This window comes from Gallus gallus, chromosome Z (genome assembly GCF_016699485.2).
Source record: "Gallus gallus isolate bGalGal1 chromosome Z, bGalGal1.mat.broiler.GRCg7b, whole genome shotgun sequence".
Lineage (NCBI taxonomy): Eukaryota > Metazoa > Chordata > Aves > Galliformes > Phasianidae > Gallus > Gallus gallus.
In genome coordinates this window covers 22,665,682-22,692,498 of record NC_052572.1, presented here as the reverse complement: position 1 = coordinate 22,692,498, position 26,817 = coordinate 22,665,682, and the positions used below count along the sequence as shown (strand labels likewise).

At 39.9% G+C, this 26,817-nt stretch overlaps 1 protein-coding gene across 2 annotated transcripts in view; it reads left to right on the top strand.

The window, feature by feature from the left end:
- CMYA5 (cardiomyopathy associated 5) overlaps nt 1-26,280 on the top strand; it is a 47,754-nt gene extending 21,474 nt beyond the window's left edge. The window contains exons 4-13 of one of the 2 annotated variants that reach the window (XM_424765.8): nt 528-761; nt 2,452-2,474; nt 4,114-4,235; nt 8,996-9,145; nt 10,070-10,216; nt 13,509-13,653; nt 22,176-22,309; nt 22,948-23,047; nt 24,084-24,260; nt 25,657-26,280. In XM_424765.8, the coding sequence (XP_424765.5) occupies nt 528-761; nt 2,452-2,474; nt 4,114-4,235; nt 8,996-9,145; nt 10,070-10,216; nt 13,509-13,653; nt 22,176-22,309; nt 22,948-23,047; nt 24,084-24,260; nt 25,657-25,909 (1,485 nt within the window). In that variant the 3' untranslated portion in view covers nt 25,910-26,280. Of the gene's footprint in view, nt 1-527; nt 762-2,451; nt 2,475-4,113; nt 4,236-8,995; nt 9,146-10,069; nt 10,217-13,508; nt 13,654-22,175; nt 22,310-22,947; nt 23,048-24,083; nt 24,261-25,656 lie in introns of those variants that run through there. The other variant, XR_005843161.2, reaches the window with a different exon arrangement.
- Nucleotides 26,281-26,817: the final 537 nt, after the last annotated feature.

Here is a 26,817-nt window from a genome sequence, read left to right as displayed (position 1 = left end):
TCAAAATGACTTCTGCTGGAAGGAGTTGCATTAAGAGGAAAAAAGATTGCTTTTTTGCACAACATTACAAAGAGTAATATGTGACTAGCAAACACGGGAGAAAAAGCTCCCTTGATTTTGATTATGCTTATAAAAAGTTCACTCTCTATCTATATTTAGAGACCTGTGTTAAACATCTAAATACATTGCCCAATGGCTATACATTCTTAATCTTGAGGACTGTATTAACTTCAGTTGAAAGCACGAATTTTTAGCTATTTTGTAATCAGACTTCCTCTCTATGATTAAATATAGAAGCTTAATTTTAAGCATTCACATTAAAAAATATATATCTGCCATTATTTAAACGTATTTCTTCAGAATTATTTCTCCCAAATGAGCTTGCTTTCAGAAATAACATTCTCTTATTATCAGGATGCCAGGTGTCTGGTGGATGAATCATGTATGGGCACTGCGAATTTCTGTGTACTCATTAACTATTGTAATTTCAGTCTGCAGATCAATTTACTTCTGTTTTTATTTTCCAGGAAAACTGTAAGAAAAATGCAGAGTTACTGGAAAAGCAGAATGAAGAGATGCTTAAGAAAATGGTAGCACAATATGATGAAAAATCAGAAAACTTTGAAGAAGTGAAGAGGATGAAAATGGAGTACCTTTATGAACAGATGGTTAACTTCCAGCAAACTGTTGATTCGGCAAAGGAAACTTTGGAGACTACAGTAAAGGAAATGGAAGAACTCAATGGATTTGCTTTCCTAAATGTAAGTATAAATGGCATTCATACTCTAGTTATTATTATACTAGTTAGGAAAGAACTTATGACTTACATAGTGCCTAAGCTGAGAAAGAGACAGTTGTGTTTCATTTTTCAAAGGTCTCTAAATCCTGCAAGCTCAGTTATTCCATCCTTGAAATCCCAGATCATCTGCTTTTGTCATGTGAATAGAGAATTGCAAAGAAGATGCATAGGAGGAAAACATGCCTTACAACATTAAAATAGTTCTATTTTGTTTTGTGAAGAGAAAGCTGAGAGACATCTCAATAATTTACCTAGAATTTACCTCTGAGGAACAATAAATGTCACAGTAAGAGTTACTTCACTGTAAGAAAAAGAGGTGGAAAAATAGAACATAACTGAAAATTAACCAAAGTGAAAGCAAAATGGGTTCTTTTGGTGGTTTTTGTTTGTTTATTTATATGAGGTGACACAGAGAGTAGGTATGCATTCAAACTATAGACACTGAGATAAATGTTTACTACTGAGAGATTTTTAATCAGATGAGGTTTAGAAATGTGAATGTGACATTTATGTGGTCCTTTCAAGATTTGAAAAACATCCTGTGTGAATCTGTGTGACTTCAGTTACCTGATGGTACAGTCATCAGTGAGTCATCAACTGGTTTCAGAGACTCTTGCAAGTTAATCATTAATGGCCAAGACTGTTCTTGTGTTCATAGAATTGTTCACAGGTCAACTGCGATACTTTCTCCTCTTTAAAACTGTATCAGAAGGTGATGGGATTCCTGTGGCAAGAATCTTCTCCCACTGTACAATTAGTCTACAGCTTGGAATTGCAGAAGTTATAATAGGATGCAAGAAAATGAAAAATTAAAATTACTTTTTGAAGACTAATCATTCATGCAAAGTAAAACAGCTTTTGGAATAGAAGCTCCTAGACCAAATACTAACAGTTATAGAAATGGTCGAGCAATATTTGGCTGTCCTCTTGTTGAGCTGCTCAATGACTTAGTAACCTAGTGAGTCCTCTGTGAGATGGGCTACCGTGGAATGGATGAGAAATGTTTTTTATCTTCTTGATAAGATTTGTGAAGTACTGGATTAGTCCTTTAGCAAAAACAAAGCTTTGTAACACGAAATTCTTTTTTAGGATAGGATAACTCTTTCCCATGATACTCAGGGTTTTGACTAGATGCAATTATAAAAGATTCCCTAGCCCTTTCTTTTACTGATATAGGACAGGAACTTTTCTTTCTGAGACAGGAAATGTTAGGTGACAATTCATGGAGTATGGGAGAAAATCTTACTCCACAGGTGCAAATCTCACCCTGCTTCTGGTAAACAGCAGTTATGAAGGAGATTTCAGACAGAACTTGTATTTAAGTGGTATAATGCAAAAGTGATTTTCTTCTGTAAAAGCTTTTATTTAGAAAAGGATTTGATTATGCCCTGGTATTTATACCTAGGTATTGAATACTGACTCCTCAGGAGTTTTAAACCAGATAGCCTCATGAGTGAGAGCTTTGAAGAGAAACACTGTTAAGGAACCATATTCTCTGTTGGTGTGAATGAGCAGCATCCCAAACAACATCAAGTTAATAAATCCCTGTGTTTTTATCTCTGTGGAGAGTAGCAGAACTGTGGGATGGATGGGGGGCTCTTCAACATTCTCAGGTTTTTGAAACTGTTAATATATTTCTTTTTTTTCCTTAGTCATCTAAAGAATTGAACAAAAGGTATCTGAAGTATGGGTGAAGTGCACTGTAATAATAGGCTTACCCTGCTGGATGCTTAATTTACTAACTGCATTGCTAATATTGGTAGTTACTTTTGTGAACCTTGTGAGTAATGAAATTAAGAGCAGTGCTTTATACTTGCTGCTGTAACTTGTTTTGTGTGTGTTCTATAACACATCAATTAAATAAGTGCCATTTTAAATTGTCAACTCAATTTTAAATCTCAGGCATTGAGCACATGTTCCTTGTAGTTATTGCTATATATACACATACTAGAAACCATTTTGACCATGTTTATATTTCTTAACGTCACTACTACGTGATATTTTTCTACTGTGTTTCGGTAGAGATGCATAATATCACATACTCCTTGGGGAAGTCATTTTGGTGACCTCCATCCTTCATCAGACGGAAGTTCAATTTAGTTCATATTCCCCCAATACATTTTCCAATATGAACTAGGACTATTTAGACAGTCTCCAGGATTCCCCTATAGAAGCCCCCACACTAAAGGAAATTTCACTTTGCCTGCTTCATTTACAGAAACAACCACCACTGACTTTGCTGTGAGGTTGTGGCATGGCATGGTGCAAACATCTTTGTCAGTGCTGCCTCAGTCATCACAGTGATACAAATGCTGATCTGGGATGATGGACTGGGATGTAAAAATGACATAAGGGTTCCAGCTTATTGTCAACTTACAAACCCAGGAAAATGGTGTGATGAGAATGTGCCAAACACCCCCTCACAGTTCCCACATATTTGCAGGATTAGGACTATAAATTTGGACTTTTCTGTTTTATGACAAAATGTGTAATTTTGGTTTCATATCTGCATTTAGCTTTTTTCAAAGACTTGCTGCATGCTTAGAGTTTATTCATTAACTTACACACTAAACTCAATGTTAATTCTGTTTTGTGCATGAGTTTGATTATTATTTTATTTAATAATACCTGACTTGTTGCAAAAAACCTATATAGCAATGCATGCTTTTCTAAAGAAAATATATTTATTACTTGTTTTGTTTTTTGAAAATTATACATAATTAAGTGCTACAGTGATTTTCCATTTCGTCAGTGAAAAATTAAGAGGAGAATGGTAAATTTCAACTGCTTTGGAAAAATAGTCTTTCATCTCCTACAGTTGTTTCTGTCTCAAAGTTAAAATTATGTTTTTGTTTTTTTTCTTCTAATGAACTCAGCAAATGTAGTATAATCAGGTGAAATCCATCTTCCTTCCTGTTTGTTTTCGTTTCGTTTTGTTTGTTTGTTTTCCACTAGCAGCTGTATTACCTTACATCTATGGGTCAGCTGCTGTAGTTCAGGGCTGACTGTAACCTTGTGCTACTGTGCCCAAAACCTTATGTTCTTGGAAGTCTTACTTTGAGCTTCAAATCCTCCCGTTCTCAGAGATTATATACAGATATGCAGTATATACAGATCATGTTTGTTCTCAAGATGTTTCTCATGAATTGTCAGTATGCTCTAAATGTTCAAATTCAAAACAGCTTCTTCTTGCATGCAGTCCTCAGCGTAATGGGAAACTTAGAGAAATGTATGTTGCATGCCCATTGCTTCTGGCCCTTGGAAGCTACATGACGCCACAAGGGATTTACATGGTTGTGTTTTATTCTAAATAGGTTATGTTCTGCAATGGATGCTACTCTTTCTTTAGAAAAGGTGCCCAGTACATTTTCACTGTTTGAGCACTATGTGGACAGTCCAGGAAAGAGCAACCAGAACTCTTTAAAACACGTAGCTGGTAAGAATCTCTGAATATCGTCTTTACAAAAGATAATGTTTTGGCAATACTCTGGAAAATTTAGGAAGCTAAAAACAGAATCAATTTTAGAAGTATAAATTTGCAAACCATGTTATTAGCAATCAGAGTCGAATGTAAAATGAAGCCTAATTGTGCACAAGTGTTTGGCTTGTAGTAGGACATTAAGATGAGCAGAGGAAAAAGAGCTATAATGGAGGATTCTTGCCTTTTTTGAAAGATCAGTATCTCAGACTAGCAGCATAGGTCTCTCTGTAAATCTCATGAGGCTAAAGAAGTTGCTGTTCCCTTGTAAGCAGAGATGGAAGTCAATCAAATGATCTCCTGAGCATGCATTCTCTAAGACGGATGCAGCTCACAGTCAGGAGGAAAACCAGGGGACGACTGATGGCCATGGGTTTATGCCATGTGAATGAATGCACACTGAAAGCACACTGGAGCATCTCTCCTATGAAGAAAGGTTGAGGGAACTGGGCTTGTTTAGCTTGGAGAAGAGAAGGCTCCAGGGAGACCTCATTGTGGCCTTCCAGTACTTGAAGGGATGATATAAACAGGAGAGAGAATGGCTGTGTACATGGGTTGATAGTGATAGGACAAGGGGGAATGGTTTTAAACTAAGACAGGAGAGATTTAGGATAGATATTAGGAGGAAGGAATGACAATCTGTTTCTCTCTTAATGGAGTCTAAGTCCAAGTGACTTTGTAAAGAGAAGTGTTCTTCTGGGAGATCACATCTCACGGTCCTGTTTTGTGACCCCCTTATCACTGTCACATGCACTACTGCTGTCACAGTCACTCTACCGCTATTCAGATAATAACATTTTCTCATATTTGACCCCTGAGCAGTGCAACTAGAGCATCAGTGTCCATATTGTTCTTTGTTTCCTTAATGTATTGTCAGATGGGATGTTGGAGAAGTGCGGTCTTGTTCAGACTCTCCTGTATCTAGTAGGAGCTGATTGCACTCAGCAATGCCACTGTGGCTAGATTGTCTTCCTCCTGCACATAGTCACTTACTTTTATTTACTAGAGAAATTGAATATCTCTCAGACCTTAACTTCCTTGTCACACTTGTGAATTTTGTGAATTCAAAACTTCTCAGGTGAGATTAGACTGGCATTTCTTCATGCAATATTATCTCAGCCTCATTTACTTACAAAATCAGATTAAAATACATGGTTTTTTAATCTACTTTGAGCCCATCTTGACTTAGTAGTGTAAATGTGCAATATACCACCATTTAGTTCCTAAACTCTCTTTCACAATTCCCTATATACAAACATAATTTCCTCCTGGGTTGTTACCTACTGTCAAGGTCATATGGGAGAATAGAATCATTTTTTTATGCTGCTTTTCCTTTTCCCAGAAGTCACTCCCAATGTGTTTTTCCCAGATTGCTGAGATCTGCTGTGTAGTTTTATCTTCATTCTCTACTGTGCTTACTGAGCACCAAATGGTTCCAGACCAGGTCTGCTTTTACAGACTGGAAATGAATGACTGTCAACCAGCAAGTGACTTTAAAAGCTCTCCAGCTTACATGCTTCATATTCTTTTTCTTTCTAAAAGTTCTGTTTTTCATCCTTCATTTCAACTACCAAATATCTCTGTTCCTACTGTGATTTTTACTTTGGTGAGCAGTGGACTAAATACATTTTTTTTTTCATGATTATGCCCTTCCTGAAGAAAAATAGAAGTAAGTGCCTGCATGAAACTAAATTTTGAAGTGAAAACTCTGAGTATGTCATTTATCAAATAGCAGAGGCAAATGTCAGACATTCAGAGTTTGTTTTGATTTAATCCACTTGATGAAATAGATGTGAATTTGTCATGTTTCCTCAATCCACATATTTTTTCCTTCAGAAATAATAGTCTTCTACTGAGCAAATACACAGAACTTTATTTTCATCACTACAGAAAAATCTTTCCTTCAAAATACCATCCATTTTCAAATATTCCACATTCATTAATGAAAAGTCCTTTTCCCTCAAATTCTTCCTCCTTTCATGTAAGCCACCCATTAACAAATGTATAATCATAAAGAAGACCTAGCAGCATGCCTTTGTGCACACTAAAGGACAAGTTCTGTCACAAGAGGAGCTGAAATAATTTCAAAATCAAGAAAAATATTCTTTCAGAAGCCTACTAGGTCCTGCCCATTTATACCAAAAGATGAGGACCTTTGATGATGGAAACAATCATCTGTTAAAATCACATAGAAATGTAACTGCACTCCTTCTTCAAGATCACAAAGCAAAGGAAAAATTATTTACAATTACACAGGAAAGGCATGAATATCTATTAAGCATTTTGGATTATTATCTTCTGTGTTGTGATCCATGGAGATCAAGTGGCATGAAGAAGTTTCCTTACAGCACAGTACTTCAGCAGAAATCAAACAGATCAGAAAATGCCCCATTTTTCTGTTGAAAAATGTAACTTAGTATAACTTGTGGTGCATGTAGCTCTTTTGTTTGATCAAAATTCATTTTAAAAAGAACTGGCATTTTGATAATGCAGAAATATTCTATTTCCACTGAGAACAGTTCAAATTTTTGCTTTGAAATTACTTCCTTTCAAAAGTTTATCTCTTATTATGCAGAAGTAAATTAGAAATCAAATGTTTTTCAATGCCACTGAACTGAATTTTGATATGTAACTTTTTTTTCCAGAAGCTTCATTCAATAAACTAGCTTCTCTTTGGATTTGGCATAACAACAAACTTTGCGATTGTGGGGTTTCTGTGATCACAGTAGTTTCTAGGCAACTTCATAGGAAAAGAAGCTGGTTTTCCCACTGGGTCCACTGAAAGATAGTCCTTTCATAAAGACGATCAATTTTTAAATTGACCAACCAGGTGCAGTCAAAAGACAAAATGAGGATGGTTTTAGCAATGAAAAGGTTATTTTTTTCAGTGGGAAGCAGATGTAATCCTACTGTACTGTTAGCTCTCTGCATAAATCATAAGGAAACAAACAGCATCTGCATTTGCCTTGTTCATGCCACAGGGGATCATCATCATTACTGTGAAGATAACTGAGAAAAAGCAAAAGCTTTTTTGCTGAGATTCTAACAGAATTCATGCAATATGGAAATTTACTGGGTGAAGAAAGAGATCAGTGTATTTTTGTTCCCTGCAATTACTTTAACAATGAACATCTTTGGGGGGGAGGGGGGGTTGCTTCTTTCTTTCTCCTCCCTCCCTGTTAAGCCACAATCTTAGAGAGTAATAATATCTCAACAGAGATGGATCTGTGCAGATCAGCAGCAGACAAAGTTTACATGAAATCTGGGGAACTTTGGAAGTCTTTGAGGCACCCTCTGTGAGGGATCATAGAATCATGGAATTGTAGGGCTTGGAAAGGGCCTCCGAAGATCATCTAGTCAGTAGGTTGCACAGGGAAGTGTCCAGGTGGGTCCTGAATAGCTCCAGAGAAGTAGGTGCCACAATTTCTCTGGGTGACCTGTTCCAGTCCTCTGTCACCCTTGAAGTAAACAAGTTTTTCCTCATGCTCATATGGAGCATGCCGTGTTCTTGCCAGTGTGCCTTGTTCTCTTGCTGGGTACCACCAGACAAGCTTGGCTTCATCCACTTGACATTTGCCCTTCAGATATCTATAAGGGTTGTCAAGACCCCCTTTCAGTGATCTTGTCTGTCTTAGGAGGTTTGGGAAACTTGGCTAAGGCAGAACTCAGGCCCTCTGGCTCACCAAGGATCTGGGACTAAGGGGAAATGATCATACCAGGCAGGGTCACCCAGCTGTGTACCTGCTCTATGAGTCCACCACTGGGCAGGTTAGTTTCAGGGAGCTTCCTGCTTCTCAGGCCTTGAGTGCATGATGTCTGGATCTTCTCTTTCCTAAAAACACATACCCATTGTTGCCAGTCTGACAGTGTAATTGAGACATTGCGTGAATCCCTCCATGATGTAGAAGCTCCTTTCACCTGCACACTTTTCTGGGATCAGTTACATGTCTCTCTGGAAGCTGTCTTCTGCAAGCTCCCTCTCCCCATCAGCAAGCTATCCTGTGCTGTTTGCTACAAACAAGTGCTTTCAGTCTCCAATTTCACAGGCATTCTTTCAGTAAGGTTTTCGTTCCTCTGAAGGTAAAATGTAATGAAAAAAGCATTTGCCCAGAGGAGCCTGCACTAAAGTCCAGGCCCATTCTGTCCCATCTGAGAAGATGACCTCAAATTATTGGGTGTCCCTTGGACTTCCATGTCTTGAAGTGGAGTGCAGAGCTGGACTGCAGCTGGAGAGACTGGAGGGAGCAGGTCTCCTGGAGAAAGAAGAGGCATAATTGCTACCACTGGGGTTTTGTGACAGTTCTACTTGTCCGCACCTGGGAGGCAGCATGCTGCTCCATTCAGCCTGTGGAAGCTAGAAACGAGCAGACACACACTGTCCATCTGTGCAATGGTCCTGTAGGCAGGGACTCTGAGAGCTGTGCAGGACATTGGCACATGCTTTTGGCTGAGTTTAGCTGGTCCCAGTACTGAATCTTAATTTTTAGGTCTGTGAGAGACATGGGCAACCCAATTTTTATTCTGAGCAATTAATTATTGCTGTCTCTAGTTCAGATGAACCTATTGCTCTAAAACTGCACCACTGTTTCTAATACTTGCTGTATTTTTCTATGGAAACAAGCACCTGAATGAAAATAAGAAATGTGATTGCTCATGAACCTGTAGTTAGTTCACCTGAAAAGATGATTGTGATTAACAACTGACGATTCTCCATTCAGTCCCACAGACACCAACCTTAATACCTCAGGAGCCAAATTCAGCTACCAGCACCTCCATTGCTGTCTACTGGACTGTGAATGAAGGGGACGCCATTGACTGCTTCCAAGTGTATTGTATGGAGGAGCTTCAAGCCAGCAAAGATGAGGGAGGTGCGTAAGGTCTTACCTTCATGACAGCAGCAGCCCTTTCTCCAATGACCTCGTGTCAGCACAGGGGAAGCTGAGCTACAGGGGAGGGTGCAGGACGCAGTGGTGAAATCCTCCATTGGACAGGTAACAGTAGAGGAGAGCATGAGGTAGATGACATTCCCTATCTTCTCATTCATCCTTCAAAACACAAGATGAACACCACAGTCCTCAAAGTGCAGAATAGTTGCATCTGGAGAAGCAGCAACATCCTTATTTTGATGCTTTTATAAAGCAGCCTGACTTTCAGGCAGGATGCGTCCCTGCTATTCCTTTGATACTAGTGGAGAGAACAGATAGAGCTTGCAAAACAATATGCCCAGTTAGGTTTGTAGAACCTCAAAATGTATCCTAATTTAAAAAATGACAAGAAAAGGTCATTAGTATTTCTACAGTTTTTCCATATATTCCAGAGATTTTTTTCAAAATGACATTAACAATTTTGTATCTTAAGTATGGAAACTGAGAAAAGAGGATACAAATGCTCATTCATCAAAAAGCTTGGGTTGATGGCCGAGACACTTAGAACATGCATGTGTTTGTGTTTGTGTACGTGTGCACACAAATGGATGCATGAGATGTAAATTCCATTATGAGAAATAGCTATTCTCTAGAGAAATTATACCAGAGTTGATAACTGTTCAACGTGTGTCCCAAACTGCAGCCTACTGCACTGTAAGACTGAAGGGCATAAGCTCCCTTTACCACTGATGGTGTTAAAGCAGACCCAAGAGCATGTCAAAAACTTTCTGTCAGAACTGAGTCAGAGTGAAATACTGACTTAGCAACATTTTAACATACTATTTCTAACATGTTAGATGAGAAGAACTATTACAGGCCCTACAAGAGATCTATGTAGGTGTAACAGCCTGTGTATGTTTCTCCTAGCTTTGGTGGAAGAATACAGAGTGACAGTGAAGGAGAGCCACTGCATTTTGGAGGACCTGGAGCCAGATCGCTGTTATAGTGTGTGGGTCATGGCTGTGAACTGTACAGGGTGTAGCTTACCGAGTGAAAAATCCATTTTTAAAACAGGTATGTACATAGATTTGTATCTGATTACTGTAAGCTTCGGGTTCTTAAAGAAATTTCAGTCCGTATTGTTACCGAAGCAGAGAAAGCTGTTCCATTCAGTCCATCTGTCAGATAGCAGGCAACTCGCAATCATTTTCCTTTATGCTAAAAGATGACAGCATAGTTGCTCCTGACAGGAAATTTGAAAGTACTGAGATCCAAAGACGTTTCTAATCGCAGGCCCTGTGACTGGGGCATTGGAGCAACACATTACAAATTTCTCTTCTGAGTGCACTGCAGTGCTCCAAGGCAGCTCTGGGAAAGCCACCCTGCTGCTCCACCACTGCTTTTCCTGTGGAAAATTGAGGTAATAGCTGCCTTTTTTTACCTCTCCCCCATTCTCCCAAACATGTCTATGTTGCATTGATTAAATGATTAACTTTTCAGAGGGAGGCATGCTTTACAGATCTTACAAGCCACACCTAGCTCAGTGGACACAAATCTCAGTGTGGCTGAGAGGCTCTGCTGTGGTTTGAGTAGTGTAAATTAAGATGAGTAATTAGATGAGTATTGCTTATGAGCTTCATTTGACTATGACAATGAAGTGAAAGACATTTCAATTTTCCTGAGTTTTAATTTCCTAAATAATTTGCATTGACAAAACTATTGCTTCTTGAACTATAAACAAAACATTGCATCTTTTGTTCTAGACCTTATCTGAGACACTCGTGCCAGATGATTTTTCTAGTGTTAATGGGTAAAAATTCTGTCGTAGCATTTACAAAATACAGACAAGGGTAACTAACAATTTCATAATGCAACTGTACAACATTGAGTGTACTGTTGACATCGCTCGGCAGCAACCATAACTTCAAGCCTTCTGCTTAATCCATTAGACATCAAATTTGTTGACAGTTCTCCTTGATACTCAATTTGCCTTCCATATTTTTAGCTAAGACGATTTTCCAAAGAATTTAAAGTAGAAAATCAAATTCTATGACATAAATGATGTAATTGTGATCACTGTGCAAAATTCCTGTGAAATGATCAAATAATAATGAATGATTACTAGCTAGAAAGTCAACTTCTATTAAGAACTGTATCTCCCTTTTGGAATCAAGCTTCTCCTACTTTTCCCCCATATTCAAACAAGTTCATATCCTCAAGTCACTGATGACTTACTTTGGCCTGTTTTTCTAGGAAAACAAATAAACTAGGCCAAATAAGGTCTCATTAAACACCTTCCCTTGAGCTGAGGTGATATGCCTCTGGTGTGCACTGAGCCTCAGGGAGGCTTATGGAGATACCACTGAGCACTAAGTGATGCTAGGTCCCATTAACATCAACATGAACTGAAACAAGAATTTAGAACGTTTATTTTCAGTAATTCAGTTTAAATGTTGGCACAAGAAAGCTGTGTGCTGGTATATGCAGTTACAGGAACATACACATTAATGGTGGATCAAAGCTGTGCCTCTCCAGGGCTTTCCCATCAGGATTGCCCCTGTGGAGCTGTGGGGAAAGCATGTGGGTGCTGCTGCATCATCCCCTCAGCACCTCCAGTCTGCTGCTTCTCCACCGCCCAAACTCACTCCCTGTCCTCCTGGGGAACACAGAGTTTCCTAGCCATATTTCCTGTGACAGAATGATGCAGAGGGCAATAAATGTCTGCCTTCTACTTGTCTGTCCCCAAGAGACATCCAGATGAATCTTCTGCAGTCCTGAAGAAAGAAGAGTAAATGCACTTTCTTTTGTCATTGAAAACTGCTGCTTATCCTGTATCTGAGAGGCAGAATAAGCATTTACCCACTTCTACCCTTTGTCTCTTGGAAGATCTCTCAAGAAAGTATGAGAATATTACCAGGAAGTCAGCTATAGGTTCTAATTAGTACGGTAACTACAGGTAATTTGTGAAAAAAACATAGAATCACAGTAACAACTTTTTCTGTCCTTCTGACTCCAACTGCTCTTTGGATAGATAATTTCAAATAAACAAAACAAAACAAAAACAAACAAACAAACAAAAAAAACAGCTAAGCCTCATGACGTACTGTTTGCACATCCATTAATGTGGTTATGTGTTTCCATTTCCTAATGCAGGCATTTGTGGATTTAGCTATTAATTTATCATTCTCTAGTGACAGATACCTTTAAAAACAGACAATAATCAAGTATATCAGAAGAGAATTAAAGGACTATTGCCAAGGAAACCGCACAGATTTATTACCAGATAAAAATCTATCCCACACATTCTTTGATCTGGTGAATACCTGGATTAGCTGTTCCTGTAGTAGAACATCAAGTACATCTTAACCTGAAACCTGATTGTCACTAAACGAAGAAATCAGTATGTGCTTCTGTTTTTTTCTTCCTTCTTTTTTTAATAATAGCAAATAATTTTTGTTACAAAACAGAATGCATCTTGCATGTTGGTTGAAGCTCTATAAGATTATCTTGTCATAACGTTGTCCTTTTCCTATTCTTTATCTAGACCTTCTATTTGAGGTTTGATTTCTTTAAAAGCATAACAACTTTCTATGACATGTTTAAGAATAAATTTTATTTTAATGATTGGTGTTAAGGCTGTTTATGAGAGTGAACAGCAGATGACAATGTTCATTTATGTTGCTCTTCCCTGGAAAGAGACAGGGTAGATGAATACAACAAAACCATTTTAAGCCTGTGATGTTGGATGTGCTATCTCACAGAATAGCTTTTGATTACTTGCATTCAGTGCACTGCTTTACATTCAGTTTTCTATTTTGCAATTGGGCCTGCAGTTCTTAAACTGATGCTCCAAAAAAGAGAAATTACAGAACCAAATTTTAGTATCCGCGTTGCAAAAATAACACTACATAATTAAGCAGAAACTCATCATTTCCCCCTCAGTTCTACAGCAGCGTATTTTTTTACTGATGCAGCTCATGCAGGAACTGCTGAGAACAGTACTGAGATAGCCTGGACAGAGCTATGCACAGTACTGCCTTGGTGCTCTGCTCTAAGAAAGGGTGAAAATGAGGAATGTGTGTTTGGAAAAAGGCATAGAAATCTACTTGGACATTTTAAGGATGTGCAGAAATGCACTAATATTCACAGTGACTTTGCCAGCATGTCCCCCACCCCCCTCCTCCCCCCTTATAAGGTAACTCTTTGCTGTTGAAACATGAATAAACTGCAGATCATCGCTGGACAGGCTAAGCCATCTATTCTGTGTTTTCTGAGGGGAGATCACTCTTCCTTTCCTTTGCAAGTATCCCCTACCAGCTTCTGGTGCCCTCTTTGTAGTACTGCTAATGTGTTCCTGTGTCCCCAGCACCTGCCATCCCCACCATCAAGGCCGAAGACTGCACAGTGTGTTGGGACACAGCCACCATCCGCTGGCAGGTTGCCTCAGCAGCAGCAGAGTCCTTCACCCTGGAGTACTGCAGACAGCATTCACCAGAAGGAGAGGGTCTCAGGTCAGTGCCACAGTTGCAAAATGTTGGTCGATCGGATTAGGCAGACATTAATGAGCGCACCCCAGACTACAGGTCTTACACAAGAGATTATTCTCTCTTCAGCTGTGCAAGAAAGAAATAAGCTTCTGCATGCTGAGGATCTTAGAGACTGGATACAAATCTGTGAGATTAGGCTGAAAGATATAAAAATACTTCCTTTTCATTCTGCTTAACTGAGCACTCCCTCTCATTTGGGGCCAAAACCCTGGAGATATTGTACTGCCTGAAATCAGCCAGAAGTTGCAGGACTGTGCTGTCTGGGGAAACAGTCACTCCTACTCAGCTGTGATGGCCCCAGGCAGGGCAGGAGAGAGCAGCTGAGCTCTGCAGGAGGGAAGGGGTTCAGTTCAGTTTGCACTCTGCTGTGTGGGGAACAAAATGGAAGCCATCTGGGGACACAGAAAGGGCAATACTGCTGTCCCAGTAAAGTTGATGACCCATCTGCATATATGCAGATTTCTCCTAAAGTACAGCTGAGCCTAGTGCTGACCAGACTTACATGTGTTTCCCTGCAATCCACTGTGCAAGAATGCCATAGGAGTCTGCAGCAACCCAAAGAACAGCTTGGAAGTTGGGGGTGGCATGTGCTTATTCCAGACCCTATCTTTTTTCTCTTATACTACATCTGAGCTACGTAAAGGGTGAGAAGAGACAAAGACAACATGAAGTGAAACCATGGAGTGTGTTGAAATGCACAGAAAATTATGTGGTAGTCTATATGTCTTTAGATTTATTTAAAAAAAAAAAACAACAAAAAACAATGGCAACAACATTCCAACAAACTACAGTTGCTGATGTAGAGAGTGGGACCCTATGAAAGAGCTTCAAGCCAGCTAATTTTGCCTTTTACTCCCTGAGGACCTGATTGGAGTTTTTACATTTGGGCTAGCTTACAACAAGAGTTCACAGGTTTCTAGTAGACAGGTAAGACAGAGCAATCGTGTGTGCTTTGTTGCTTACATAACTAGTCTAAAAACTGAAAGAAGAAACTTCTACAAGGTTGAGAGACCCTGTTTTACCCGGCACCAGCATGCTGTTAATGCAAACAAGAGGAGGAGGGGCAACTCACCCAACTTTCCTGCTCTTCGGGAGAGCAGCCATGACCTGTTCTGGTTTATACATATTTCATGAGGCCATCAGGACACTGTTAAACTGCCAAAGTCTCGGTTGGTCAGGAATAATGTAGCTGCTCCCAAAATCTGCACTATATGTTTGCCCTTAAGTTTCACTGCTGTTAACTGGAATTGCCTCTTTTTCTCAAAAAAGAACCAGCATGTGTGCCCATTTCTGTAATCTGTGAGCGAGGTGTTGTTAGCACCAAGCATCTTGTTATTGTGGAGTTAATTGTGGCAACAAGCTGCCAGAACTGACCCGTTCCCTTTTTCAAATAAACTATGCGAAATCAAAGATGTTTGTAATTATACTGAGTCACATTTGACTTTTTGGTCTTTATGTGGGCAGAAGCTGTCCTTTTACTGTGACACATGAAAAATTCGCAGAAGATGAAATCAAGACTTTTCTCTGAATTGCTGCATCTGTATTTGTAGGAGGGCTTTGACCTTTTCATAGTGCCAAAGACCACCTTTTAACCACTTATTTGCCCTCAAAGCAGTACCTCTCTTTATTTTTCCAAGAACAACCCCTCTGAGATTAACCTAGGAAGCTTCTATAATAGCACAGGATGTTTCAAGGATGGATAATTCCTTTCTTTTTAAAAATTTCTACTTTTTGTGTGTGAAAAGCCAGAGGAAAAGGAGCCCAGTGGTAGATGGAGCATATTGCCTGTATTGCTCCCATTTAATGCCCCTGAGGTGCAAGTTAGGACTAGAAATTGATTCCTTATGTAGCTGATGAGTGAGAAAAACAGCTCCAGGTGGTGAGTCAGATCTTAAACTGTCTGAGTCGCCTTCTGGAAATACATGAAAGGGTATTTGTGTTACTTCACCACTTACCTGTATTAGGTGGAATAAAGTTGTGTCTTTAATGCCCACATAGGAGCATTTGGGCCTGAAAATACTGTAGTTTCTTTTTTACTATCTTCATTGAAAGTTCGGAGTATGTCCTTCACAGGTTTCCTGAGCAACGCTCATCTTGGGGACCAGCCAAACACAAAGCCTTTTGACAGACAGCCTGTGTGTCTCATCAATCCCTTAGCTGTACAATTCCCTAGTGCCCATGTGGGAGTTCAAACGCACTTCCCAGCAGCCCTGGAAAATTCATATAGCTCCTCTCAAGTGCCCAGTAGGGAAAGCAGAGGTGAGGGAAGGGCACCTAGAGAAGGTGTGGGCAATAATAATCAGCCATCTCACAAAATTCACTGTCTGCAGTCCCAGCTTCAGTGGCTACTTTCACACATGTCATTCTGGAAATGTATGCAAAGCAAGGGATGCTGCCAAGAGAGGAGCAGGTAGGGTGAAATGCCCCCACAAAAAGCTGGAGCCGTGTGTGAGTCCCTGTGGGATTTGCACATAAGGCATTAAAAGTGCTGGTGGCTGCACTTATCTCCTGCGTAAACCTTGGGGACGAAGATCTGCAAGTTAGGCCCAGAAAGCAGCCAAAGGAGGAAGCATTTGCTGAATGTTTATGGAGACCAAACAGTGGATGTGAGCACAGTGAGTCAGTGAGTGGTGCATTTCAGCAGTGGCAACAGTGACGTGAAAGACAAGCCATGTTCCAAATGGCTGTGCACAGCTGTCATACTACAAAATGAAGAGTATCTCAATCAGCTCATCTGCATAAATCAATGAATTATGACCAGGTAACTGTGTATGGATCTGAATATTGGCTTCAACACATTGGAAATGATGGTAGCAACTCTGGAATCAGTCTCAAAGTTTGTGCCAAGCAGTTCTCACAGATGATCACACAGGAATAGAGAAAACATCATATGCAAGTTTGTCAGGACCTGCTGAATCAATACAAAGGTGACAGTTTACTGCATTGCATTATTGCCAGTAATGAGATGTGATATCATCACTACAAGCCAGAGTCAAAGTGGCAGTCCATGTGGCAACATGTGAATTCCTCACTGAAGAAGACAAACTTTCTCTTGCAACACAATGACACCAGACTCCATACCAGATTGAAAATGATGGAAGACATTGCCAGTCTTGGCTGGACTCTCCTACCATGCCCATCATATAGCCTGGATTATAACCTTCTGACTTCTATGTGTTCAATGAAAGATGGACTCTGTAAGCAACACTCTTCTAGCAACAACATCAAAGCAGTAGGTCGCTTTGTTGGTGCAGTTTTTTACGAGTGTGGCTTGCAGGCTCTTGCTCATCACTGGCAAAAAAAAGCATTGCTAATTGTTGTGACTATACTAGAACACAGTGTTTTGAAGCTGAGAATTTGCTCTATCAAATAGTGTTATTGTGCTCTTTGTTGCAATTTCCATAGAAAAAAAAAGGGGAGGCATTACTTTCGGAGCAACCTACATATATTAACACTACTGTGACTAGTGCATTTATTAGTGTCAATCTTGAATCTGTTATATCTGACATTTCAATAAGTCATCTATTTTTTAACATTTGTGAAACTGTTCACTGATTTGGAACATTAGCCTAGACTGAGTAAGCCCTCTGTAGCCTTCAGCATGATCTTGAGCAGTTCCAGTCCCTCAGAGAGGGAACTTCAGGAACCTCTAGAAATCCTCATAAAATATTTTCTTCTAAATAACATTAAAAAATCTAGGTTGTCCCTCTGGTGCTTTCTTTTCCAGTTTGCAACGTGAGGAATATGACATTATATACAATGCTTTTAAATCTCCTACAACCATGGGTCTCTGGCCTACTAGGGATTTTAAAGCTCCTCACCTACTTCATACTTTTTTCCAGAATTCTTGTCTGGCTTTGAAATGTTTCTTTCAGTTTCCAGAGCTCTGCTATTTTCTTGCCATTCAGATTCTTTGTGTTGAGAAGTCAATGGAGCTGTGGGCGGAAGATGGAAAACTGTGTAGTCCAGGGATTAGGTGTGTGGGCTGTTCAGATGGAAGCCATGTATCATATTAGGAGAAATCTGTAAGACTTGGGGAGGCAGAAATCAGCATGGTATGCAGTGAGTTCATAAAAATGGAAGTGAATGAGTGTCATCCTCTCCTTTAATGTGATACTGACACCACTAGTGACTGAAATTTTCTGCCTGCTCAAAGAACAGGTCTAACACTGGAAGCATAGGATAGCATACCTCCCTCTGATAGCTTTGCTAACAGTTGTCCAGTCAGCTGGGGAATCAATTGTGTAGAAAATAGGGAATCTTCCTCCTCTATGCCTGTGCTGAGTTTGCCCTCTAAGGTAGCAATGAACACCATTGCAAGTGGTGCTTTGGTGATCTAACCCTGTGATGGCTAGAGCAGGAGTGGAGGAGAGGAAATGAAGCATGCAGCACAGCTGGATGGAATTCAGAACAATTTAGTCTTTATATTTAGCTTCAAGGGATTTTGTTTGTTTGTTTGTTTGTTGTTTGTTTGTTTGTTTTCATTTATGGTGCACCCCTTCTGTGTGCTTCTGCACTTTTTGTCAGAAGTCTATGTGCTTTCAGCTCTAGCTTGGCATCAGAGGTACCAGCTCAGGTCTGGAGGTGCTGTTTCAGTGGGATGTTGGGGGTGGGAATGACAATTACAACACAGAGGGCGTTCTGAATCACTACCAGGCGTATCATTTGCTGAGTTCATGCAATATTAAAAAATATTCTCTAGACACTGTGTTCTTGAAATAAATGAGGATGCTGATCAGAGAAACATGCATCAAAACACAGCATCAGATTTCACTGAAAACAGGGAAATGACAAATTTATCAGGCAGTTGCTGCTATAATATTGCTTGGCAATTTAAAGTTGAAGAGACATGCAAGTCCTTTCTGCTCTGTGTTGAATAGCACATACTAAAAATGTGGAGCCCGGATTTTGAGACTTTTACAAATTCTTATAAAGAGAGAGATTAAGAAGGGATACATAATATATTTAACTTAAAATATTTATTGAATTTCTAGATTCTGAAGTTTGTATCATGATGCCAGCAGACTGTGAGGACAGTACAAATGTTAAAACATTTCTGCTAAAGGGCAGAATGCATCGTGCCTTAACAATAAAGCTACATTTCCAATCACCCTTAAAGTAGGCAGCTGTACTTATGTGGGAAATACATAGGACAAAATTAAAAGTTGCCTTTGCATTTCTCTTTCATGATCAAAACTACATGCTTTAATACTGTTGGCAGTCTCAAGAAAGATCTAGCTGCATTGCTTCTTACAAGAGCTCTGAAATGAAACAGGCTTTTCCCCAACATATTCAGGATATTAGAAATGCATTTTCCCTTCTCTTCTCCCACGCCTGTTTGCTATTGCTATAAGCTGGACAGCAATCATACCTTCTCTTCATCTTTACTTTTTTTTCTTTTTCTTTTTTTTTTTTTTTTAATAACTGATTGCATGGTTGTGAAACATGACAAACAACAATAATTGCTCAGAACCTGGGAAGACCTCAGTATTCACTCTTTTCCTCCTCACCCTATCCTCTAGTCAGAGAGAATAGAGCAACACCTATTTCTTCTTTGCCCTCAGTCTCTTGTGATCTTGGAGCTGGCTAAGTGTTGAAGATGAAAGTCTTTCTTCCTTGCACATTCTATTTCATACTTGGCAGCAGCAGGACTGTTTCTTAAGCCATAATTGTAGCTAACATTGATGGACTCTTATTCCTAGGCAGATTAAGGCTGGCTAAAAAAGATTATCAAGTAGAGAATGCTATTCAAAAATCTGATTGCTGTTTTACTAACCAGATATACAAAAAGATCAGGTCATAAAGACAATGACTCGGTATTTCTTTCTCAGTATCACAGCTTGAAGAAGTATGCTGTTGCTCTCAGATTTAAACATGCAAGCAAATTCTTCTTTGAAGAATTTCAAGTTTGAAAGAGACAGTAGTCTGAGCTTTGATAGCTGACTCTATTCTGCAATCAACTAGACCCAAAATCTTCTCTGAGTAGCCAGGCTCTGGGATCTAGACTTAGGAGTAAGGTAATATCCCAAGTTTACCTGTTGCATTAAAATTTACTTGCTCGCTTACAAGTAAAAGAATTTTTGTTTTTTATTAACTAGTCATCAGTTTAATAAAAGTTAATAGTGTAAAAAGAAAATATCTTCTAATTTCCAGAAGATTGAAGAAGGCACCAAGCTAAGAATATGGCTACAATTCAGAATCACTGATCAACATGTTGCCACAAAAAGCTTTTGGGGAATAGCTTAGTGTATCCTTACTTCATTTCACCCGATAACTTCTTGTTCAAGCTTCTTGGTAGTTGGTGCTTCAGACTCACACCCATGATGTCAGGATGGTAATCTGAAAGGGCAGATTGGAACAGACTTGTAGAGGAAGCATGTACAAGTTTTTTTCAAAGCTTGGGTGCCTCTGCTTCCAGCCCCATTTTTCTTTCTATTGCTTCTTATCTAATTGCCTTCTTACTCAGTTCCCATCTTGAACTTTTGTTCAACTCATCTTTCCTTTTTCCCTTGCCTCCTATGCTCAGACAAAGCTTTTCTTCCTGTTTCATGTCTAAAGGTCACTCATCATCTTGCATCTCTTCCCTGAAACTTCCAGGGAAGCTTCCAAGAACTTCAGCCTGCCTGTCTGCCAATGCCTTGATGAAGTGCTCTCACAGTCAGGGCTTTGGTTAATGAAGCAAAAGTGCTTTGGGCAACCTACTTCTTTTGTTTACATTGCATTGGTTCTAGCATTAATGTAGTACATTCTGCAAAGACAGCAAGGCCCCCAGTGCTGGCCATGCAGGAGCCTTGAACGGTTTGAAATTCTTTCAAATTGAAAAGATCACAGGAACACCCCGTGCTTTTTCTGTGTTTTTAATCATTTCTAATGTCACCTGTCAGTACAAAGTACTTGTTACAGACTAATGAAGATGATACACCAGCCTTTCCCCAGGCACTGCCCTCCTAGACATAGAACTCTGTGTGGTGTTAACAGGAATATGCTATATGTAGGGCTGTGGGATTTTACCTTAGTCTGATAAATGCAGCAGAGGCATGTGAAAAATCCTCATGGATGAGCACTGATTATTCTTCAGATTGTACTGCTCTCTGCTGGGACGTGTGGGGAAAAACATTCACTTCAAATGAATAGCAAAGATCTTACCTGACAGCTGGCTTGCCTGCCATACCTCCTCTGGGTTCACAGTAATTAGTGGTGGAAAAGGTGATTTATTGAATCTAGCTCCCCACAGCGACATTACCTGCAGGAGGGTACCTATCATCCTGGGCTCCATCTCTAACCCTGCTTGTAAGAAAGATGTCTTGCATGCTCACTGGAAGCAAATTTGCTGTTTGTGAATTTACTGGAGTGCAGATTGAGTCATTTATCTCACCTTCTTGCCACTGAAGTCACCATCTTTCAGCCTAGAGGTCAGGGAGACCTTCATTACACTTGAAAACAATATTTGCCTTGAAGATTACTGGACAAATTAGATGAAGGGAACTGCCTATTCTATTTAAAAAAGTAAAAAATAACATCTTCACCAACAGACATACAGTGCAGTGGATATACACTGTATTTCTTTGCCATTATTATATGAGGCAAAAATGAGGAAATTCCACTGTGTGAGAATTTAAGTTGATCCTTCATATTCCCCACTATATATAAAATAAAATTGACATCTGTCTAGCTATCCCAAGTGCTTTCACTGGTGCTTCAAAGTGCCTGTGAAGCAGACTGGATGCTGACTCTCTTTTGCCTGCAGTGTAGCAGTGGCTGAGAATGCTAGTGCTTGAGTTTTTCTGGACAACTCAAACAGGAGACTTAGTCAAAGCAGGGCACTGTGTAAAGACAATCCTCCTGCTGCTGCCTCTTGCAAAACCAGCCTGTTAGAGCACATGACACAGCGAGGGAGACAGAGCCAAGGCTTTGCTGATGAACAATTTGTGAGTGATGAGTTAATAATAAGAAGCTCCTGGATTCTGTGTGTTCTTAGAAAAGGGTATCCATTCTTAGAAAAGGATATCTGTATCTGGAACCTGTACCCAAACAGTACAAACACAACAAGCACATTCACTATTAAGCAGATGAATTAATCACAAACTTTCCTCTTCATTAGCTTGTTCATTTTGTAATGCAGGCTTTTTACAGGAGGCAGATGAGAATTTTATGCTGTTCTGCTTGCATTTTATGTGATTAATTATGCTGTAAAATGAACATAGAATGTTATATCAAATGACTGTACTGAGTAAGAAGGTGTAAGGAGCAAAGGCCTGAAAATTTGCCAGACAACTCAGGGAGGACATATCAAGTGAAATAGTAAAGCTCCTACAAAACCTGACTGTTAATGAAAATAGTCATCACTTCTCTGTTTTGGAGTTCCTCTGTGGTGCCTGTTGTTGCAGTGGTCAGCAGCACCGTTTGGTGGGTTAGAGGTTTGCATAAATTATCCTGTTTGCATATCTGCATATATTTTCATGTATGTAAATCTTCAAAATTTGCAGATCTTTTGCTGGTATAAAGAGACATGAACTGAAGGTATCCCTGGAGCCCAATGTGAACTATTTCTTCTACTTGAGGGCTGTCAATACATTTGGGACAAGTGAACAGAGTGAAGCTGCTCTCATCTCAACAAAAGGTAGATCACCATTATCTGATGTCAGGAAAAAAGAGGTGTGGGGGGGAGGAGGGTAGGTGTGCAAAGCAGTAGTTTTCTTATCATCTTTCTCCTGAAGTTGTAGCTGAACTTTCACTAATAGGAGAAAAAAGAAAGCTGTTTAGATAAAGGGGACCATATTTTATCCGCTTAAAATTAAAATAATATGAGACAAATTTGTTTGACGTTGTTAGATTTATGTCAGTGTAGAGCTGGTGTGACATCAGAAGCAAAACTGTTAAATTCTGTCGGAGATGTGGCGTAGTTAAATCATACATGATTCTTTCAAACCAGCCTCAGGATTCAAATTTTCTATTTTGAAAAAGGAAATGGTTGAAAATGATTCAACTGTCTTTAACACATAAGACTGTTTTATACCTAGCTAATTTACTGAATAGTGTATCCTGATCCCTGGGCCTGGTTTCCAGAAGACTGCTGTAGTGGACAGGCACAGGTCAGAAGAGTTTTTGCATTGTTGCCCTGTTTCCTGCTACTCCTACCTTCCAGCAGACATAATTCTGTTCAGCTAAGATAGCAGTAATTTAACATATTATGATTCATCTCGTATTAATGTTGATAGCCTCCCCAAACTGGTGTTTCTTTGTTTTGAATTGTACCAGGAACCCGATTTCACATACTGAGTGACACAGCTCATCCCGCTTTGCAAATCTCCCCCGATGAAACCATAATCTGCCTTCCAGAAAAAGCTACATTCACTGGGTGAGTAGCAGCATGTGAGCGCAGCCAGCCTAGGGCATTCTGGATGGGCCTCACTCTTGCTTTTCTCTGTAGGAAGCTTTCACACATCACTAACTAATGTTGTGGAATTGAATTGTTTCAGTCAGACAGCCCTGGACACTGTATGACAGACTTCCTTTCAAACTCTGCAATGGCTACAGCGTTGATGTAGGTGCCAGGCAGTGTTTGATCTCGAGGAATTTCCATAGAAAGTCAAAGGCAGAGGAATTGCTTACTAGGCCAGTTGAATTCATCTGAGTCTATGGTTACTGAGTAATGTTTCAGAGCTCTGTAGTCTCAAAGGAATCTGTGGCTGCACTGGGAAGACCAAATGTGTGAGTTTGTTTTTAAATACATTGTGGCCAGATGTAATCTGTCCTTTCACCTTGTTCCTCTGCTGAGGGCATTTGTCAAAGCATCCTTGGCTTTGGAGAATTAGGCCCCTGGTGTGTATTGGAATGACTGTACCCAGACTTGTTCCATCTATTGCCAACATGATTTTTTTATTATTATTATTTTTTTTTTTTTGACTTGCTAATATCAGTTTCACCACAAGCACAGAACCACTTGTATGATGTGCCACACTTATATGGCTTCTTATAAGGTAATTGAGCATTACAAATTTAAGCACATTTTTTAACTGTTACAACTTGCACATGTGGTGTTTGTCACTGTGTCTACTTAAAATAGCCATCCTTTCTGGCATGAGCAAGCCTGCTAAATTTGATTTTTTTTTTTTTTTTACTTTTTTTTTTTTTTTTTTGGCCTCCCAAGTCACCTTTTCCAACTTTTGCTAGCTTATGAGTTTTCTGTACTCAAGATGGGTCCATCTTAGTGCAAAAATGGAATGACTCACAATGACGACATTCAAATCTTTGATAGAACTCCACAGTCAGAAGAAAAGAGTATCATCCATTAGTAATTTTTGATGATGCTGCATGATGTGACTACAACAACTATCACAATATGACTGGCTTACCACCACATTCACTTTATTCTCCACCTCTTCCACAAATAGGTTCCCATCAGTCCTAGGGGAACTATTGCCTGCTCGAGGATGTCATTACTGGGAAACTGTTGTCACTGCCTGCAGAAGCTACAGGATTGGGATTTGCTATGAAACAACACCGCAGAGCAGTGATGTGGGACTGAGTGATACTTCCTGGTGCATGCACTGCTGTCCTACGCAAACCAGGTAAAGCTGAGTCTAGCTAATTGGGAAGTTACTTGTGTGTCATATAAAGTAAAGCTGGCCAGCTTTAAGGCTCTCAAGAGCAGAAGGGACCTCTCTGTTTCTTTTTGGCAAACAAAAGACAACTGCAAAGGAACTTTAAACCTCCTCCTCTTAATTAAAAAAAAAATAAAAAATCTCCAAACAACCTACTTCCCTCATTTGGTTCACAAAGGCTCATTTTCCAAACCTGTCAAGGTCCCTTTGGATGGCATCCCTTCTGTTGTTTCCACTACACCATGCAGCTTGGTGTTGTCAGCAAACTTGCTGAGGGTGCACTCAATCCCACTGTCTATGTCACTGATAAAGATGTTGAAGAGCAGCAGTCCCCAGACAGAGTCCTGGAAAACACCAGTTGTGACCAGCCTCCACTTAGACGTCAGGCTGTAGAACACAACCCTCTGGCTTCAACCATCCAACCAAGTTCTATCCACCCAATAGTCTGCCCTTCAAACCCACATCTCTTCAATTTAGAGATAAGGATGTGGTGTGAGACTCCGTCAAAGGTCTTGTACAAGTCCACGTAGGTCACATCAATTGCCCTTTCTTTGACCACCAGTACTCCATCATAGAAGGCCACCAGACTGGTCAGTCATGGTCTGCCCTTGGTAAAGCAATGCTGGCTGCCTCAAATCATCTCCTTGTCTTGCATGTGCCTTAACATACCTTCCAGGAGGATCTGTTCCATGATCTTCCCAGGCACAGACAGTTCATATCCTGAACTGTTTCACAAAATCCCACCAACGTCCACAGATACAGTCTTTATTGAGTCTGTTTCTAGCTCCAGAGAATTCAAGTCTCCACAGGGAATGCCTTCTCCTGCCTTGCCCTTTGCGGCAATGAGGATCCACCTGATACTGTGGCAGGACTGCCAGCTAGACTTTACTGGGCCTGCATCAGGCTACTTGGAGTTCTGTAAATCTTAACCTTCTTCGTGGTGTAAAGGTGCTCTTGATATAAACAAATGTAATTTTTTAGAGTATAATTGCATGCAGACATATGAACGTGACCAGATAAATAAAACATCTGAGAAGCAAAGGGTTTTGCTAAAGTGCTGCTCATGCTTAAATCCCCACAAAGATGTGTAATATGAAAAATACAGTTGATTACAATTTTGGCAAGTCTGCTTTTATCGTGAGAATTCAAAGATGCTGAACAAAAGGACTGCTTGGTGTGCTGAACAGGGTTTTGAAGCAATGCCACTTTAGGTAGGTGGGCTACGTACTGAGCAAAATTCTGTTGCCACATGATGTGCTGCTGTATATGGCGAACTGTTAATAGGTGGGAATTAAGCAGTAAGTTATTTCTGGTAAATCACAGTGAGGAGGCTCATTGTATTCTGATTTTCATTTTCCTGCAGCTTTCTCTACAGATTTTTTCACATGGATGTGATGAGCGATGTACACGTGACAGAACAACTGGCCAGGATCGGCATCTTGTTGGATTACAACGGTGGCAGACTGTTGTTCTTCAATGCAGAGAGAGGACTGGTGCTGTTCACCATCAGGCACAAATTTACTGATGCTGTTTATCCAGCCTTTGCCCTGGACAAGGCTGGAATGCTTACCCTGCACACAGGAATGGATCTGCCAGAGTTTGTGAAGCACAGCTAACCCCCTGCTTCACATTCTTGGAAAAACTAACAATTCCAGTGTTAGAGGCAGGGAGGGGTGTCAGAGAGAGATGTCAATTTTCACTGATGAATACTATGCACACAGCTCTCCCCCTCATCATCCGTAATTGCAGGTAGTGCTCAGCCACGTAATCACCCTGAGCCTGCAGAGAAAACAGCACCTTCAGGTGGAACGTGCACCTAGTGATATACACAGCATGATTTTTGAGGGAAATAAAAAGGTTTGTTAGATATGAACATTAAGGGGAGGGGGGCAAATGTACTTTCCCTTTGAAAATAATGACAGTGGTTTCTGTCTTTTTAAATTTGATGATGAGCCTGTGTATGAAATAAATGCATCTCTCTCTGCAATGCGGGACTTCTTTTGTCAGAAACATCTGTCATTTCATCATTTGACAGGACAGTCAGACCCCGAATCCAAGATGTATTTGAAAAATATGCAAAAATTTCAACAGGTGCAATATTTTGCAGGTTAATATATCACGCTATTGTTTGCCATATCCTTTCTTTAAATATGCAAGAAAACTTGGAAACTGAGAAATCTGCACAAAATGAGTGAGTCCCAGATTAGACTTCATATCAGCCATGTGAAGTTTGAGTATGCAACACCTGCCCACCCTGCTCATACCAGTCTAACAGACACAGTTACCTGACTATGCATCAGCAAGTATCTGAACCTGTAAATATGTACTTGTGAGAAACATACTTGTTCCTCAAGTGTATGAGAAAACTTGATAGTAGTGCCTAAATCCTCTTCCAATGGCTTTCATCCTTCACCTTAGAGAAAAGTCAAAATGAAAGTGACCTTCTTGTGAACCATCTCTTTTCCATCACTGCTTTTTACCTTTGTGCTTACAGATTTGATACTTCTAATTTCAGGTTTGTAGA